Source organism: Gorilla gorilla, chromosome 20 (genome assembly GCF_029281585.2).
Source record: "Gorilla gorilla gorilla isolate KB3781 chromosome 20, NHGRI_mGorGor1-v2.1_pri, whole genome shotgun sequence".
Classification (NCBI taxonomy): Eukaryota; Metazoa; Chordata; class Mammalia; order Primates; family Hominidae; genus Gorilla; species Gorilla gorilla.
The window spans coordinates 50,659,748-50,676,772 of NC_073244.2; the positions used below are offsets into that span (position 1 = coordinate 50,659,748).

The 17,025-nt window shown below is 53.6% G+C and overlaps 3 protein-coding genes across 11 annotated transcripts in view; 1 reads left to right on the forward strand and 2 right to left on the reverse strand.

The window, feature by feature from the left end:
• The window catches only part of SIRT2 (sirtuin 2), a 21,142-nt gene extending 20,648 nt beyond the window's left edge, over window positions 1–494 (reverse strand). Inside the window, exon 1 of one of the 3 annotated variants that reach the window (XM_055369320.2) lies at window positions 290–494. In XM_055369320.2, the coding sequence (XP_055225295.1) occupies window positions 290–305 (16 nt within the window). In that variant the 5' untranslated portion in view covers window positions 306–494. The remainder of the gene's footprint in view (window positions 1–289) is intronic. The other 2 variants (XM_004060688.4, XM_004060690.5) reach the window with 2 other exon arrangements.
• Window positions 406–10,752, forward strand: NFKBIB (NFKB inhibitor beta). 5 transcript variants are annotated; one of them, XM_004060693.3, is made up of 6 exons: window positions 406–523; window positions 6,890–6,995; window positions 7,077–7,410; window positions 9,086–9,174; window positions 9,264–9,524; window positions 10,594–10,752. In XM_004060693.3, the coding sequence occupies exons 2-6, from the start codon at window positions 6,969–6,971 to the stop codon at window positions 10,693–10,695; spliced, it is 813 nt and encodes a 270-aa protein (XP_004060741.1). In that variant the 5' UTR covers window positions 406–523; window positions 6,890–6,968; the 3' UTR covers window positions 10,696–10,752. The 5 variants fall into 5 exon arrangements, with proteins under 5 accessions (XP_004060741.1, XP_004060739.1, XP_018871075.2 ...); XM_004060691.4 differs by lacking the exon at window positions 406–523 and adding an exon at window positions 694–995; XM_019015530.2 differs by lacking the exon at window positions 406–523 and adding an exon at window positions 721–995 and having other exon boundaries at window positions 6,946–6,995.
• A 92-nt stretch (window positions 10,753–10,844) lies between these two features.
• CCER2 (coiled-coil glutamate rich protein 2) lies at window positions 10,845–17,011 on the reverse strand. 3 transcript variants are annotated; one of them, XM_055369327.2, is made up of 7 exons: window positions 15,803–17,011; window positions 13,930–14,016; window positions 13,660–13,700; window positions 13,414–13,501; window positions 12,414–12,931; window positions 11,141–11,188; window positions 10,845–11,052 (listed from the first exon to the last, which is right to left on the reverse strand). In XM_055369327.2, exons 2-7 carry the CDS (start codon window positions 13,988–13,990, stop codon window positions 11,044–11,046), a joined length of 765 nt encoding a protein of 254 aa, XP_055225302.1. In that variant the 5' UTR covers window positions 13,991–14,016; window positions 15,803–17,011; the 3' UTR covers window positions 10,845–11,043. The 3 variants fall into 3 exon arrangements, with proteins under 3 accessions (XP_055225302.1, XP_055225301.1, XP_004060742.1); XM_055369326.2 differs by having other exon boundaries at window positions 10,845–11,188; XM_004060694.4 differs by having other exon boundaries at window positions 10,845–11,188; window positions 14,424–17,011.
• Between the last annotated feature and the right edge of the window lie 14 nt (window positions 17,012–17,025).

Consider the following 17,025-nt stretch of genomic DNA (forward strand, 5'->3'; position numbering starts at 1 on the left):
GGGGCAACTTATGTTCTTTGCAGCGAGGGTCCTTAGCAACCAAGGTGCGAGAAACACGCGATCATTGGCAACTTGGCAAGTGGATGTGGTAAACGAACCCTGAACACACTGCGACCCAGAAACCCACCAGCCTAGCGATACAGATCGCTTAGCAACAGCCCTCAGAATCCCACTCCCCGAAGCGCTCCCTACTTCCCGCCCCACCGCGGCCACCCTTGGGCCCCGGGGCCTGGAGCATTCAGCCAGGCCCCGGCGCGGCCCGACCCTCCTACCCGGATCCCCGACTCACGGTCTGGCTCTGCCATGGGCGCGGTGCTGAAGCCCTTGAGGCTGTCACCGACCGCTCTGTCCCGTCACCAACCACTGTGTCCCGTCACCGACTGCTCTGTCCTGTCACCGACTGCTCTGTCCCGTGACGGCACCAGAAATGGGAGTGGCCGTGATAGGGCACAGAACTACAACTCTCAGCAGACATTGCGGCCGCAGACGCGCTTTCGTACAACACCCAGAGCGCCCCAGTTAGGTAAGAAAGCGCGCGAGGACCGGACTACGAGTCCCAGAAGGCGTGGCGTCAGCAGCCATGTTGGTAAAGGGCGCCCGGAAAATGTGGGAACGGCTAGAGAGTTGTAGTCCTCCCGAATACTCTGATTGGTCAGAATGCAGTACGAGGGCGGGGTGTGAGCGATTCAGCATGTTATCATTGGGTGAATCAGGGGGCGTGGTGGGGAATTTCCCGCAGAGCGGAAGCTCCAGAACTCCCGGCAAAGCCCAGCTACAGGCGGGCGACTGCGGGGGGTCCCTGAGGCGGCGGGGGCCATGGCTGGGGTCGCGTGCTTGGGAAAAGCTGCCGACGCAGATGAATGGTGCGACAGCGGCCTGGGCTCTCTGGGTCCGGACGCAGCGGCCCCCGGAGGACCTGGGTTGGGCGCGGAGTTGGGCCCGGGGCTGTCGTGGGCTCCCCTCGTCTTCGGCTACGTCACTGAGGATGGGGACACGTGAGTGAACCTTAGGCTGCCAAACGGAGCCCTAGGACCCGGCGTCAGATTCCTCATTAATCTCTGATCCCTGAGGCTTCCTAACCTCATACTCCTAAATCTGACTTCCGATGCTGAACTTCCTGACCTCTAACCCCCGAGTCCTAACTTTTAACAAAACCAATCTTCTATCTAGCTATGATCCTAACCCAATCATTTCTTACCTTCTTTTCTTGAACTATGATTCTCAGCTCCTGGAATCCACATTGTATCCACTGATACCCAAACCTGACTCCAGTCCTGAGACTTTTGTTAGAACTGTGGCTTCTCCTGACTTCTAACCTCCAAATATGATCTTTGATTCTTAGCTCCCGATTTGAGCCCTAGAGTTTGATTTCCGAAATTAATACTTGGTCCCTGACTCTAAGATCCTGTCTTCTGAGCAGTGTTCTTCAAATCTTAAATTCAAAGAGAGAGAATGTAAGCTCTTCGATGTTGAATTCCTAATTAAAGTAAAAAAATAGGAAAATTTAAAAAAAGAATGTAAGCTCCATGAGACCAAGGATTCATCTGTTAAACAAATATTCTTTACACATTACCACGTTCCAGGCTCCGTTTAGGTGCTAGTGATAAAGGCAGTGAAGAAAACAAACAAAAACTTAAGCCCTTGTGGAGCATACATTTTAGTGGAGCTAAATAAACAGATTGATAAGACCGCAAGGAAGGAAAGAAATGGAAAGACAGGAAGAAACAAAGAAAGACACGCAGAAAGAAAGAAACATAGAAAGTAAGAAAAGGAAATAAAGTCAGAGGTAGTAAGTACTTTGGAGAAAAATAAAGCAGGAAAATGAGGCAATAGATAAACAAGATAAGAGCATTTCAAGGAGAAGGAACTGCAGTTGCAAAGGCCCAGATGAGGGATTGTACTGGGTTTTTTGTCTGTTGTGTTTACTGCTGTATGCCCAGTGATGCAAGCAGGGCCTGAGCCAGGAGTCACTGAGTAAATATTGATCTCAACCAGCTTTATAGTCTCGTTAATTTTCATTAAATTTCATTAATTAATTTTGGTTTCATTAATTTTTTTTTACTTTCTATTCAATTGGTTTCTGTTCTGACTTTTTTTTTTGAAACGAAGTCTCACTCTGTCGCCCAGGCTGGAGTGCAGTGGTACCGTGTTGGCTCACTGCAACCTCTGTCTCCTGGGTTCAAGCAATTCTCCTGCCTCAGCCTCCCGAGTAGCTGGGATTACAGGGGGGTGCCACCATGCCCGGATAATTTTTGTAATTTTTTGGTAGAGACAGGGTTTCACCATGTTGGCCAGGCTGGTCTCAAACTCCTGACCTCAAATAATCTGCCCACCTTGGCCTCCCAAAGTGCCGAGATTACAGGCGTGAGCCACCACACCCGGCCTAATTCAGTATTTTTTTTTCTTTTTTTTTTTTTTTTGAGACTGGAGTCTTGCTCTGTCGCCGAAGCTGGAGTACAGTGGAATGATCTCAGCTTGCTGCAACCTCTGCCTCCCGGGTTCAAGCAATTCTCATGTTTCAGCCTTCCACATAGCTGGGATTACAGGCATGCACGATCACATCCGGCTAATTTTTGTATTTTTAGCAGAGATGGGATTTCACCATGTTGGCCAGGCTGGTCTCAAACTCCTGACTTCAAGTGATCCACCCACCTCAGCCTCCCAAAGTTCTAGGATTACAGGTGTGAGCCACCATGCCCGGCCTAAAAATATTTGTATTTCTCTCTGTCTGTGTGTCTGTGTGTCTGTGTGTGTGTCTGTCTGTCTGTCTGTCTGTCTGTCTATCTATCTATCTATCTATCTATCTATCTATCTATCTATCTATCTATCTATCTATCTATCTATCTATCTCTGTCTATCTCTACCTGCCTGCCTGCCTGCCTGCCTGCCTACCTATTGACAGGGTCTTACTCTGTCACCCAGGCTGGATACAGTGTCTCAGTCACAGCTCACTGCAGTCTTGAGCTCCTACCAAGCCATCCCCCTACCCCATCCTCCCAAGTAGCAAGGACTACAGGTTTGCCCCACCATGTCTGGGTAATTTATTTATATCTAAAGGGTATTTATTGTAGACAGTGTATAATTGGGTTTTGCTTTCTTTATAATAGAGGCGGGATCTTGCTATGTTGCCCAGGCTCATCTTGAATGCCTGGGCTCAAGCAATCCACCTGCCTCAGCCTCCTAAAGTGCTAGGATTATGGGCATGAGCCACCACCCCTGGCCTTTGCTTTTTTATTCAATCTAACAATCTCTACCCTTTTTTTTTTTGAGGCAGGGTCTTGCTCTGTCACCCAGGCTGGAGTGCAGTGGCATGATCATGGCTTACTGTAGCCACAACCTCCTGGCTCAAGTGATCCTTGCACCTCAGCCTCCTGAGTAGCTGGGACCACAGGCACATGCCACCATGCCTGGCAAACTTTTAAATTTTTTTGTCCCCCTATGTTCTCAAACTCTTTTTTTTTTTTTTTTTTTTTTTGAGACAGAGTCTTGTTCTGTCACCCAGGCTGGAGTATAGTGGCACTATCTCTGCTCGCTGAAACCTCTGACTCCTCCTGGGTTTAAGCAGTTCTACTGCCTCAGCCTCCCAAATTTGGGATTACAGGCACGTGCCCCCACACCTGGCTAATTTTTGTATTTTTAGTAGCAACAGCAGTTTCACCATGTTGGCCAGGCTGGTCTCAAACTCCTGACCTCAGGTGATCCACCCGCTGTGGCCTCTCAGAGTGCTGGGATTACAGGTGTGAGCCACTGTGTGCAGCCGTGGTCTCAAACTCTTGAGCTCAAGCAATCTTCCCACCTTGGCCTCCCAAAGTGCTGGGTTACAGGGATGAACCACTGTGCCCAGTCTCTGCCTTTTAATTAGTGTTTAGACCATTTACATTTAATTTGATATTGATATGATTGTGTAAATTTATCCCATGTCTATTATATATATTCTACTTACCTATGTTTTGTTTTTCCTCCCTCCTTTTTGCCTTTTATTGGGTATAGTTTTTGTTACTTTTTTTTCAATCCTGCTCCTTCTGTATAGTGTTTTTCATTTTATTTCTTTTTTTTTTTTTTTTTTTTTGAGATGGAGTCTCGCTCTGTCACCCAGGCTGGAGTGCAGTGGTGCAATCTCGGCTCACTGCAAGCTCCGCCCCCCAGGTTCATGCCATTCTCCTGCCTCAGCCTCCCGAGTAGCTGGGACTACAGGCACCTGCCACTTCGCCTGGCTAATTTTTTTTTGTATTTTTAGTAGAGACGGGGTTTCACCGTGGTCTCGATCTCCTGACCTTGTGATCCGCCCGCCTCGGCTTCCCAAAGTGCTGGGATTACAGGCGTGAGCCACCGCGCCCAGCCTCATTTTATTTCTTTTGTTTGCTTATTAGATATTCCTCTTTTTGTTATGTTAGTGGTTGCTTTAAGGTGGGGGTTGGCAAACTATGGCCTCTAGGCAAAATCTAGCCAGCCATCTGCTGTTGTATGGTTGTGAGCTAAGAATGGTCTTTACATTTTTAAACAGTTTCTAAAAATCAAAAGAATAATAATATTATATGGCAAGCGAAAGTGTATGAAATTCATATTTCAAGCTCCATAAATAAAGTTCTTTTGGAACGCAAGCAAGCTCACTCATTTACATATTGTCAGAGGCTGCTTTTGCACTGACACAGCAGAGTCGAGTAGTCAAAAGAAACCGTATGACTGCTGGGCTCAGTGGCTCATGCCTGTAATCCCAGCACCTTGGGAGCCAAGGCGGACGGATCACGAGGTCAGGAGATCGAGACCATCCTGGCTAACATGGTGAAACCCTGTCTCTACTAAAAATACAAAAAGTTAGCTGGCAGTGGTGGCGGGCACCTGTAGTCCCAGCTACTTGAGAGGCAGGAGAATGGCTTGAACCCAGGAGGCGGAGGTTGCAGTGAGCTGAGATCACGCCACTGCACTCCAGCCTGGGCAGCAGAACGAGACTCCATCTCAAAAAAACAAAACAAACAAACAAAAAAAGAAAAAGAAAAACAAAACCAAAAAGAGAAACCATATGACCTACAAAGACTAAAATAGTTATCTGGCTCCTTACAGAAAAAGTTTGCGGACTCCTGCTGTAGGGTTGATAGTTTACAACTTTAAGTTATCATGGGCTACCTTAAAGTGATATTATGCCATTTCACATAGAGTAAAAGAAATTTATTTTATTTTATTATTATTATTTGAGGCGGAGTCTCACTCTGTCGCCCAGGCTGGAGTGCAGTGGCACGATCTCAGCTCACTGCAACCTCCATTTCTCAGGTTCAAATGATTGTCCTGCCTCAGCCTCCTGTGTAGGTGGGATTACAGGCGCATGCCACCGTGCCTGGCTAAATTTTTTTTGTATTTTTGTAGAGGCAGGGTCTCATCATGTTGGCCAGGTTGGTCTCAAACTCCTGACCTCAAGTGATCTGCCCACCTTGGCCTCCCAAAGTGCCAGGATGACAGGTGTGGGCCACCGTGCCCAGCATAATGAACTGTTTTAATATTCTTGTTTGCAAATTCTAACATCTGTGTCATTTCTGGGTCAGTTTCAATTCATTGATGGTTCCTATTATGGATCATGTTATCCTGCTTCTTTACATGCCTGATAATCTTTGGTGAGGTGCCAGACATTGTGAATTTTACCTTGTTAGTCTGGAGAATTCTGTATTCCTATAAATATTCTTGAGGCCAGGTGCAGTGGCTCACACCTGTAATCCCAGCACTTTGGGAGGCCAAGGCTGGTGGATCACAAGGTCAGGAGTTCAAGATCAGCCTGGCCAACATGGTGAAACCCTGTCTGTACTAAAAACTACAAAAATTAGCCAGGTGTGGTGGCACGCGCCTGTGGTTCCGGCTACTCGGGAGGCTGAGGCAGGAGAATCGCTTGAACCCAGGAGGTGGAGGTTGCAGTGAGCCACGATCGTGTCACTGCGCTCCAGCCTGGGCGACAGGGCAAGACTCTCTCTCAAAAAAATAAAAATTAAAATAAATAAATAAATAAATATTCTTGAATATTATTCTGGGATGGAGTTAAATTACTCGGAAGTAGTTTGAGTCTTTCCAGTTTTGCTTTTATGATTTGTTAGGTGGGTGTTGAGCAGTGCCCCATCTACAGTTAATTATTCCCCACTATTGAGGCAAGACCTTCCTGAGTATCCCACCCGATAGCCTGTGATGATGTTTTTCCAGCCTGGCTGGTGGGAACACTCACTATTCCTGGCCCTGTGTGAGTAACGAGCACTTTTCTGAAATCCTTTTGGATGGTTTTCCCATCCCCACAGACTCACAAGCATGGCTGATCTGTATTCTCCGGAATACACAAGAGAACCTCCTGCAGTTCCCCAGCGATCTCTCCTTTGGCAACTCTCTTTGTTTTGTACTCTGTCCTGTGACTCTAGCCACCCTGGCCTGCACAGACTCTTCTCCATATCCATCTCCTGACCTCAGACAACCTGATGGGCTCTGCTTGGATTCCCCTCTCTGCACCATGGCTTTGAAACTCTCTCAAGACAATAAGCTGTGGCAGTCAAGTGTGGGGCCCACCTCGTGTTTCCTGTCTTTCAGGGGTCACTGTGATTCATTGCACGATGTCCAGTGTCTTCAACACTGTTGCTTCATACACCGTATTTCGTCTGACTCGTTTGTTTGTTTGTTTCATGTGGGAGTGAATTCTGGTCCATGTTACTTCATTTTGGGCAGAAGTGGAAATCCCACTGAATAAACATTGATTCCATGAATTTGCTGATGAAACTCTGACCTCTGACCTCCCAGATAGCTGACAGGGGGTTCCAGAACTGTGGTCACAAGGCCTAGCATACAGTAGGCACCCCATGTTTGTTGAATGAAGGAATGCAAGAGGACTTGAACTTTGCCCTCTGACCCCGGTCTTTGTCCCCAGGGCACTGCACTTGGCTGTGATTCATCAGCATGAACCCTTCCTGGATTTTCTTCTAGGCTTCTCGGCCGGCACTGAGTACATGGACCTGCAGAATGACCTAGGCCAGGTGAGCCACGAGGGATGGTGTAGGGCTTGGGGTACAGGGTTCCCAGTGTGACTCCCTACCGCCTGTCCTCTGCTTCTGCAGACAGCCCTGCACCTGGCAGCCATCCTGGGGGAGGCATCCACGGTGGAGAAGCTGTATGCAGCAGGCGCCGGGCTGTGCATGGCGGAGCGTAGGGGCCACACGGCGCTGCACCTGGCCTGCCGTGTGGGGGCACACGCCTGTGCCCGTGCCCTGCTTCAGCCCCGCCCCTGGTGCCCCAGGGAAGCCCCCGACACCTACCTCGCTCAGGGCCCTGACCGTACTCCTGACACCAACCACACCCCTGTCGCCTTGTACCCCGATTCCGACTTGGAGAAGGAAGAAGAGGAGAGTGAGGAGGACTGGAAGCTGCAGCTGGAGGCTGAAAACTACGAGGGTGAGGGTCGTCACCAGGGAAGGACTCAGCTCCTGGGCTAGGCGAGAGCACCTGGCCCTGGGCTCAGCTTCCCTGATTTGAGACCAAGCTCCTTGGGAAATCATGCCTAGGCTTCAGGAGCCCAGACATCGGGACCAGGGACCTCCACTCAGGGCCCAGATGATTGAGAATTGGATATGTAGGACCCAGGACCCCCACCTGGAGGCCCCAGGTCACTTGGGATGCAGACCTGTCACCCACAGACGCAGAGCTGCCAGGATCCAGTTGTCGGGCCCCCGGGCTCCCCACCTGCAGAGTGTATTGCAGACCCCTACCCTACCCAGGACCGGGGAATGCAGAGCTCAGAGCCTCTGTGAAACTCTGGCACCCCAGGTTCCCAGCAATGGGCAGCAGGGTTCAGAGACAGCCCTCCTCAGCCTCATGGGAAGAAGGGCTCATCTGCCCACAGCCCTGACATCCAAGTTTCTGCTCCCCTGCCTATAAGCCCAGCCACCTGAGACCAGACCCCTCCTCAGATGGACTGACGTCATTCAGGACCCAGTGTTCAGGGCCTGCCTCTCGCCCCCAGGTCACAGGCTTTTCAGCTACTTGGTACCCCCTTTTTTTTTTTTTTTTTGAGACAGTCTCACTCTGTTGCCCAGGTTGGAGTTCAGTGGCGTGATCTTGGCTCACTGCAACCTCCACCTCCCAGGTTCAGGTGATTCTCCTGCCTCAGCCTCCCGAGTAGCTGGGATTACAGGGATTACAGGCACATGCTACCATGCCCAGCTTATTTTTGTATTTTTAGTAGAGATGGGGTTTTACCATGTTGACCAGGCTGGTCTTGAACTCCTGGCCTTAGGTGATCTACCCGCCATGGCCTCCCAAAGTGCTGGGATTACAGGTGTGAGCCACCGTGCCTAGGCAGGAACCTTAATTTAAGGTTTTTTTTTTTTTTTTTTGACATGGAGTCTCACTCTGTTGCCCAGGCTGTAGGGCAGTGGCGCCATCTCAGCTCGCTGCAAGCTCTGCCTCCTGGGTTCACGCCATTCTCCTGCCTCAGCCTCCCGAGTAGCTGGGACTACAGGCGCCCGCCACCATGCCCAGCTAATTTTTTGTATTTTTAGTAGAGACGGGGTTTCACCATGTTAGCCAGGATGGTCTCGATCTCCTGACCTCGTGATCCACCCGCCTCAGCCTCCCAAAGTGCTGGGATTACAGGCGTGAGCCACTGTGCCTGGCCTTTATTTTTTATTTTTAATAGAGACGTCTTGCCATGTTGCCCAGGCTGCTTCTTGAACTCCTGGGCTCAAGTGATCCTCTTGCTTTGGCCTCCCAAAGTGCTGGGATTACAGGTGTGAACCAGCGTGCCAGCTCAGGTCCTTTGAGTGATAAGAGCAGAGACTTGGGTCTCCTCCTGGCCCCAAAATCCAGGCTCCCCGTCCACAGACCCCAGGCTCTTTACCCACGGGCCTCAGGCTTCAAACAACTCAGGCACTAGCACTTGCCAGCAAGCTCAGGCCATCTGAGACAGGCATTTGGTACCCAGGTACCTCTTTGCCATACCCAAGAATTCAGGAACCAGCCCCCAAACCTAATCACCCTCACGCCACATGACCCTCCCCCAGGATCAAAGCACGGTGGGTGGGGGGGGGGCCCTCACCTCATCATCTGACGCCAATCACTCTGTCCCCAGGCCACACCCCACTCCACGTGGCCGTTATCCACAAAGATGTGGAGATGGTCCGGTTGCTCCGAGATGCTGGAGCTGACCTTGACAAACCGGTGAGCCCCAACCTCGGGGAAGATGCCGTCGGCGGGAGGGGGCTTGTCCCCTCTTCGGGCCCTCTGACCTTTCTGTTGCACCCCCACAGGAGCCCACGTGCGGCCGGAGCCCCCTTCATTTGGCAGTGGAGGCCCAGGCGGCCGATGTGCTGGAGCTTCTCCTGAGGGCAGGCGCGAACCCTGCTGCCCGCATGTACGGTGGCCGCACCCCACTCGGCAGTGCCATGCTCCGGCCCAACCCCATCCTCGCCCGCCTCCTCCGTGCACACGGAGCCCCTGAGCCCGAGGGCGAGGACGAGAAATCCGGCCCCTGCAGCAGCAGTAGCGACAGCGACAGCGGAGACGAGGGCGTGAGTCAGGAGGAGAGACAGGGCAGCCCAGCTGGGGGGTCAGGATAGACCGGCAGGCAAGAAGCCCAAGAAGATAATTAAGCACTGACCTTGGGCTGCTGTTAGAGAACTCAGGCAGCAGCGCCAGTGACATGGGGCACTAGTCAGGAGAGACCTGGACAGGGGTGGTGGGAAGAGCTTGGGCAGAAGTGGCTGAAAAACTAAGGCAGTGGCAAAGGTAGAACTCAGGCAGGGGTGGAGGAAAGACGTTGGTCGCAGTGATTGGTGAACACAGCGGGGGTGGGTGGCAGCGCTGGGGGTGATTTTAGGCAGCAAGAATTGGAGAACTCACACTGCGAAAATAAAACCTTGGGTGGCAGTGATTTGAACACCGGCAGTGCTGGGGCAGGACCCGAGCCAGCGGTGGGGAGAGATATAGTCAGAGAACCCAGCAATACAGATCCGTCCTTGGGCAAGGCGCGGTGCTGAATGATGGGTGCGGAGGAATTTGGGTAAAGGCAGAGGGAAGGGGTGGAGGAGGGCCAGCTCAGTTGCCAAAACTCTGGAGTGGCGGCTGGCTAGAAATTGGTCTGTAGAAATGACCTTGAAAATGGAGTTCTGGCCAGGTGCGGTGGCTCACACCTGTAATCCCAGCACTTTGGGAGGCCGAGGCGGGCGGATCACGAGGTCAGGAGTTCGAGACCAGCCTGGCCAACATGGCAAGACCCTGTCTCTACTAAAAATACAAAAATTAGCTGGGCGTGGTGGCGCATGCCTATAATCCCAGCTACTTGGGAGGCTGAGGTAGGAGAATTGCTTGAACCTGGGAGGTGGAGGTTGCAGTGAACCTAGATCACGCCACTGCACTCCAGCCTGGGCGACAGAGCGAGACTCCATCTTAAAAAAAAAAAAGAAAAGAAAAGAAAAGAAAATGGAGTTCTGAGAGCTAGGAAACTGGGAGGTTGAGCCAGGAGCAGGGGAACTTGGGCTTTGAGGCGAGACCCAATTCTTAGGGTGTTCTATGAGGACATGGGTGGTGGGCAAAGTGACAGCCGCCTGAGCCCCTCTGCCTGGTCCCCTTTGCCCCCAGGATGAATACGACGACATTGTGGTTCACAGCAGCCGCAGCCAAACCCGGCTGCCTCCCACCCCAGCCTCAAAACCTCTTCCTGACGACCCCGGCCCCGTCTGATTTGTTTCATTGTTAATATAATTTCCAGTTTAATAAACAAAACCCTAGTTCTGACAACCAGAGACCAGACTGATCTTGTCTTCCCAGTCCTCCGGGTCCTTCTGGGGCCCATCCCTGTCACATCAAGTGCTGTTCACGGAGGGAGGGTGCGTTTCTTTGTGCTTTATTCACTCAGAAGGGTTGGAGTGGGAGTGCATAGGTGTGGGGGTGCTTCCTGTGTCAGGGCTGAGCCCAGCCCCCGGCCCAGCTCAGACTCACCTCCTTGGGTGTGGTTCCAAGGCACGTCCGCCTCCTCCCCTGTTTGGGTAGGGGTGGCGTGGGGTGCTAGGTGAGGTGGAGGCTTCGGGGTCAACAGTCCTAAGCCACAGGGTGTGTCAGGAGGAAGGAGGGACTGAGGTAGGGGTCAGCCCTCCCTCCTGAGCTGCTCCCCCAGCGTCTCTGTCACCTTCTTCAGTTCGTCTCTCAAGTGCTCCAGCTGCTCCACCTCCTTTTCCTGGTGGGGTCAGAAACGGGGTAGTCAGCACCCACCTTCAAAGGCAGGCCACCTTGGTCACTGTGATTGTGGGCCATGTCGGTTCTCATAGTGGCATCCAGCAGCGGTCGTTCTGATAGTTGTGGACCGCGATGGTGACCATGCTGATTGCCATAAACCCGGAAGAGTGGTGCTGGCTAATGCAACCACAGCCAACAGCAGTGGCTTGGGACTGGCAAAGGTGCCTGGGATGAGCACCTCGTGATGGCGCTTTATTTTTATTTTTAAGATGGAGTCTCGCTCTGTCACCCAGGCTGGGGTACAGTGGCACGATCTCGGCTCACTGTAACCTCCACCTCCCGGGTTCAAGTGATTCTCCTGCCTCAGCCTCCCGAGTAGCTGGGATTACAGGCATGCAACACCATGCCTGGCTGATTTTTTGTATTTTTAGTAGAGACAGCATTTCACCATGTTGGCCAGGCTGGTCTCGAACTCCTGACCTCAGGTAAACCTCCTGCCTCAGCCTCCCAAAGTGCTGGGATTGCAGTGAACCACCATGCCCAGCCTTTTTTTTTTAAGATGGTTTTGCTCTGTGGCCCAGGCGGGACTGCTATGGCACAATCATGGCTCAATGCAGCCTCAACCTCCCGGGTTCAAGCAATCCCACCACCTCAGCCTCCTGAGAGCTGGGACCACAGGTGTGCGCCACCATTGCTGGCTAATTTTTTAAATTATTTGTAGAGTCACGGTTTCACTATGTTGCCCAGGCTGGTCTCAAACTCCTGGCCTCAAGGGATTCTCCCGCCTTGGCCTCTGAAAGGATTAACCCTCCCTAGGAATACAGGTGTCAGCCACCATGCCCAGCCTGTTAGGGCACTTTTGGTGCCACCAATCATGGTGACACCTTGTTTTCCATGACCCAGCAATGGTGTCTGTCTGTCACCTAGTGAAGTAGGCACAGCAGCCACTTTTCACAGTGGCCAACTTGCTAGTGATGGTGGCTTGCTTCTGTGCAATGGCACCATCTTGGTTGCTGTAGTCCATACGGTAGTGTGGAAGTATAAGGTAGAGGCCTTGCACGGAAGTTGTTAGCCAGTCGTGGTGTCAGTCTTGGCCACTGTGATCCACTAGTGATGGATCTGGTGGTGTAGGGCCAACACCGGTGGCTGTGAGCTGTGACTCCACTGACCATCATCAACCCTGCCTCCAAACTGTGTTGGTGTTCCTCCTTCATCCCCCTACTCACCTCCCTCTCCGAAGCCTCCTCCTTCTCCTGCCTGGGCTCAGCCTCTGGCTGGTGGTGGTGGTGGTGGTGGGGCGAGTCCTCGTGCCTCTCTCCTCCGCCTCTCTCGGCCCCCTGCCACAGGCTGCGGTCCCCGCCCAGCACCCGCACCCCCTTCTCCTCTGCCTGGAACTGGGCCGTCTCTTTGTCACTGGCCTTCTCTGCCACCCGCTTCTGGAGGTCCCCTCCATTCTCTAGATGCTGCTGCCACAGGTCCTCAAAGGTCTCCATGGGCCCCCTCTTCCTCTCCTCCTTCTCCTCCTCCTCGTCCTCCTCCTGGTGGAGCTGGCGATGCCCTTGCATGCGGATGGCTTGTTCCTGGACCTCGGACTTGTGGGTCCTCTCTGCTACCTCCTCCTCTTCCTCATCCCTCACCTCCTGGCTGGACCTCATCTTCCCAGCCTCTTGCTTCTTGAAATCCCCAAGCAGCAGGCCTTTCTCCTCGGTGGACGCACAGCCGTGGGGCTCTGTCCCGCACAACTCTGGTAGAAAGGGAAAGGACACTCTCTAAGCATCCAATTGGGAAACTGAGGCCGGGTATGGAGGCTCACGCCTGTAATCTCAGCACTTTGGGAGGCCGCAGCGGCCGATCACCTGAGGTCAGGAGTTTGAATTGGGAAACTGAGGCCTTGAGGAGTTCTGGGCCCTGCCGAAGGTCTCACAGGGGGGCTGCCCAGACTACAAGGGGAGGGTCCTATTTCATCCCACCTGGGAGGGGATGTTCCCTGCCCCATCCGGTCCCTCTGCAGGGAACCACAAGGGTGTTGCTGGTGGCCAGGCTCTGTCAGGTGTGAATGCTGGGCAGTGCCCCGCTGGTCCAGGCAACAGGGCTCTGGGAATGAGGACCTCTTCCTCCAGGTAGCCTGGGTGGGAGAGCATGTGGGCACCTGGGCAGGACCCTGGGTGGGGTAGGGTAGGGTCCCATGGGGTTGTGGAGGGCAAGTGGGGCCCGGGGCCTCCTTACCCTTGTGGAGAAGAGCAGTGCAGGGTCCTCTCTGGACCTGGCCCACGGTCAGCACCTCTGTGACCACCTCTGCCAGACAGCGGGTCAGCTGGGGGGCAGGGGTGCCGGGTCAGAGGGGAGGTTGAGGGCAGGGGAGATGGGGAGGAGAGCGGCTGGTTTGAGGGCAATGAGGATCATGGGGCAGGCTGTGCAGGGAGGGCAGGGCCCCAGCTAGGTGAGGCAGGGCAAGGCCTCCACACTCCTCACCTCCTCCTTGGAGGGTCTCGGTGCCAAGGGAGCAGCGGTGGCTGTGGAGAAAGGAGATGGTACTGGGCTTTGCCGCCCTGGCTGCTGTCCCCGGTACCGACCCCAGCTCCATGGGCGTCCCGGTCCCCACACATCCCCTCCCCATCCCACACGGTGGGTGTACTGTCCCCAGCTGGAGGCTCGGCCCCTGAAGCCTCCCCACTGGGTGCACTGCCTGCCCCCTTCCACTGGAGTGCCCGCTCCCCGGCCCCTGGCAGGTCCCGCACTCACCCGCCCCCAGCAGGAGCAGCCGCAGCAGCAGCAGCTCAGAGGCTGGCCCTCGGGGCAGCATGGTGGGTGTCCAACGGGTCCAAGGCGCTGTGCGGGCCAGGGTTGCAGCGCCTTATAACCCACGTAGGGACCCCGCAGGGGAGGAAATGATGTCACCGCCGCCCCCTCCCCGCCCGCGGCGGGGCGACATCTGCGGGGCGGCTGCCTGCCTGAGACCCTCAATTATTCATGAGGCCTCCGCCCTGCACGCGCTCCCCTCGAGGCTTCAGGCCAGGAGCGCAGCGCAGATGGTGGAGGCCTCCCTTTTTTTGTTTTTTTGAGACAGGGTCTGGCTCTGTCACCCAGGCTGGAGTGCAGTGGCGCCATCACAGCTCACTGCAGGCTCCTGAACACACTTGATCCTCCCACCTCAGCCTCCCGAGTAGCTGGGACCACAGGCGTGCACCACCATATCTGGCTAATAATGTTTATTTTTGGTAGAGGCAGGGTCTCACTTTGTTGGCCAGGTTGGTCTCAGACTCCTGGGCTCAAGTGATCCTCTCGTCTGGGCCTCCCAAAGTGCTGGGATTACAGGCCTGAGGTGCCACACCTGGCCTGGGGGGATCTCTTCCCAGAGCAGCAGGGTCTGGTACACTCACCCTCCACGCTGGCAGGTGGACCTGGGTGGGAACCCAGAAGCAGCCACTCACAGATGGACCCCAGGCAACTCCTTCCCTTCCTGGGCCTGTTTTCTCATCCTGAGGGTAGGTCTTTTTCTTTAAGAGGCAGGGTCTTGTTACAGGCTGGAGTGCAGTGCCTCAAACTCTCACACAAGGGATCCTCCTGCCTCAGCCTCCAGATCAGTTGGGACTGCAGGCTTGCATTATCATGCCACAGTAATTTTTTTCATTTTTTGTAGAGAGGGGTTCTTGCTATGTTGCCTAGACTGGCCTCAAACTCCTGACCTCCAATGATCCGCCCACCTGGGCCTCCTGAAGTGCTGGGATTACAGGCGTGGGTGAGCCACTGTGCTTGGCCGAGAGTGGGTCTCATAAACCTGCTTCCTCAGAGGCTGCAGTTGGCTTCTGGCCTAAGCCCCAGCTCCACCACGTGCCAGCTGTGCAGCCCAGGACAACCGCTTAACTTCTCTAAGACCTGTTTCCTCACTGTAAATAGGGTTGGTGACAACCTACTCTACAGTTGGACAGTGAGGATTAAATAGTTGTGTGTACAGTGTTTAGGGAAGTGCCTGGTACTGGGAACTGCACACGTCCAAGCATCTTCAGTGCAGTAATTTTTGTTGAGCATCTACTACATGCCAGGTCCTCTTTTAGACCTGAGGCTACAGCCCTGAGCCAATGGGTGGATACCTCTGCCCTCCTGGAGCTGATATTTGACATACATCAATACATACTAAGGAAAGAAGGCAGAAATGCATCAAAAATATAGTATCTCAGGCTGGGCGTGGTGGCTCATGCCTGTAATCCCAGCACTTTGGGAGGCCAAGGCAGGTGCATTACCTGAGGTCAGGAGTTCAAGACCAGCCTGGTCAACATGGCGAAACCCTGCCTCTACTAAAAATACAAAAAATTAGCTGGAAATGGTGGCACCTCCCTGTAATCCCAGCTATGCGGGAGGCTGAGGCAAAAGAATCTCTCAGAGGTTGCAGTGAGCCGAGATCACACCACTGCACTCCAGCCTGGGACAGTGAGACTCCATCTCAAAAAAAAAAAAAAAAAAAAAGTATCTCAGTTGTAGGTACTGAGTGCTGGGGGTTTTACTGTGGTCACGGAAGACTTCTTGGAAGAGGTGACATTTGAGCTAAGGTCTGAGTGACAAGATGGAGGCCAGCACACACCATCTAGGGGAGAGACAGCCAGAGAGGGAGACTCACCAATGTAAATGCACGAGTCAGGAAGGAGTTTGAAGAGTTTCAACGTCAAGGCGGGTCGGGTGGACCAAGCAAGACAGAAAGATGGGCCGAAGAGGAAGGTGGAGCAGCTCAGGTGGGCTCTTAGGGGCCTCGATGACCACTTTACCCTTTTACTCTGAGATGAAGCCACAGGAGACCTCTGAGCAGGGGTGGGACACCCAGCTGAGGCGCTCACAGGTCCCTCTGGCTGTGTGGCGAGGATGGAGAGCAGGGAGCCAGTGAAGAGGCTTCCAGGGTTAACCAAAGGGGAGGGATCGGGGAGCAGGGCCAAGGTGGGGTCAGGGAGGAGAGAACAGTAGGCAGAGTCTGGAAATCTTTTTTGAGACGGAGTCTCGCTCTGTCGCCCAGGCTGGAGTGTAGTGGTGTGATCCCAGCTCACTGCAACCTCTGCCTCCCGGGTTCAAGAATTCTGCCTCAGCCTCCTGAGCAGCTGGGATTACAGGTGCCCGCCACCACGCCCAGCTCTTTTTTTTTTCAGATGGGAGTCTCGCACTGTAGCCCATGCTGGAGTGCAGTGGCGCAATCTCCACTCACCACAACCTCCGCCTCCCAGCTTCAAGCGATTCTCCTGCCTCAGCCTCCTGAGTAGCTGGGATTACAGGCGTGCGCCACCACGCCCAGCTAATTTTTGTATTTTTAGTAGAGATGGGGTTTCACCATGTTGGCCAGGCTGGTCTTGAACTGACCTCAGGTGATCCGCCTGCCTCAGCCTCCCAAAGTGCTGGGATTACAGGCGTGAGCCACTGTACCTGGCCAGATTCTGGAAATATTCTGAAGACGGTGTTGCCAGGGTTGCTAATGAAGTGGAGTGGATATGAGATAAAAGTCGAGGCTAACCCGAAGGGCTGTGGCCTGGGCAGCTGGGAGAATGTGCTGGGATGGGCATGCCTGAGGAGGAGCAGGTGCAGGCCAAGTGATCAGAGGACCAGGTAGCTTCCCTGAGTTTGGGATGCCCACTGGGCCCCTACCTGGAGCTGCAGAAGGGACATCTGCATGGGGAGCTGGGGACTGAGGGGTGAGGCTGGGGCTGGGGTCAGCTCTAAGGAACCCTCAGAGGGTGACTCTGTTCTGGCTTGTCCCAGAGGAAGGGGAGAGAATTCAGCATCCTCTCAGCAACCCTGGTGGCCCCTAGGCCAGCCTCCATGTGCACTGGAGGGTGGCTAGGCACTTCCAGCCATGGTCTT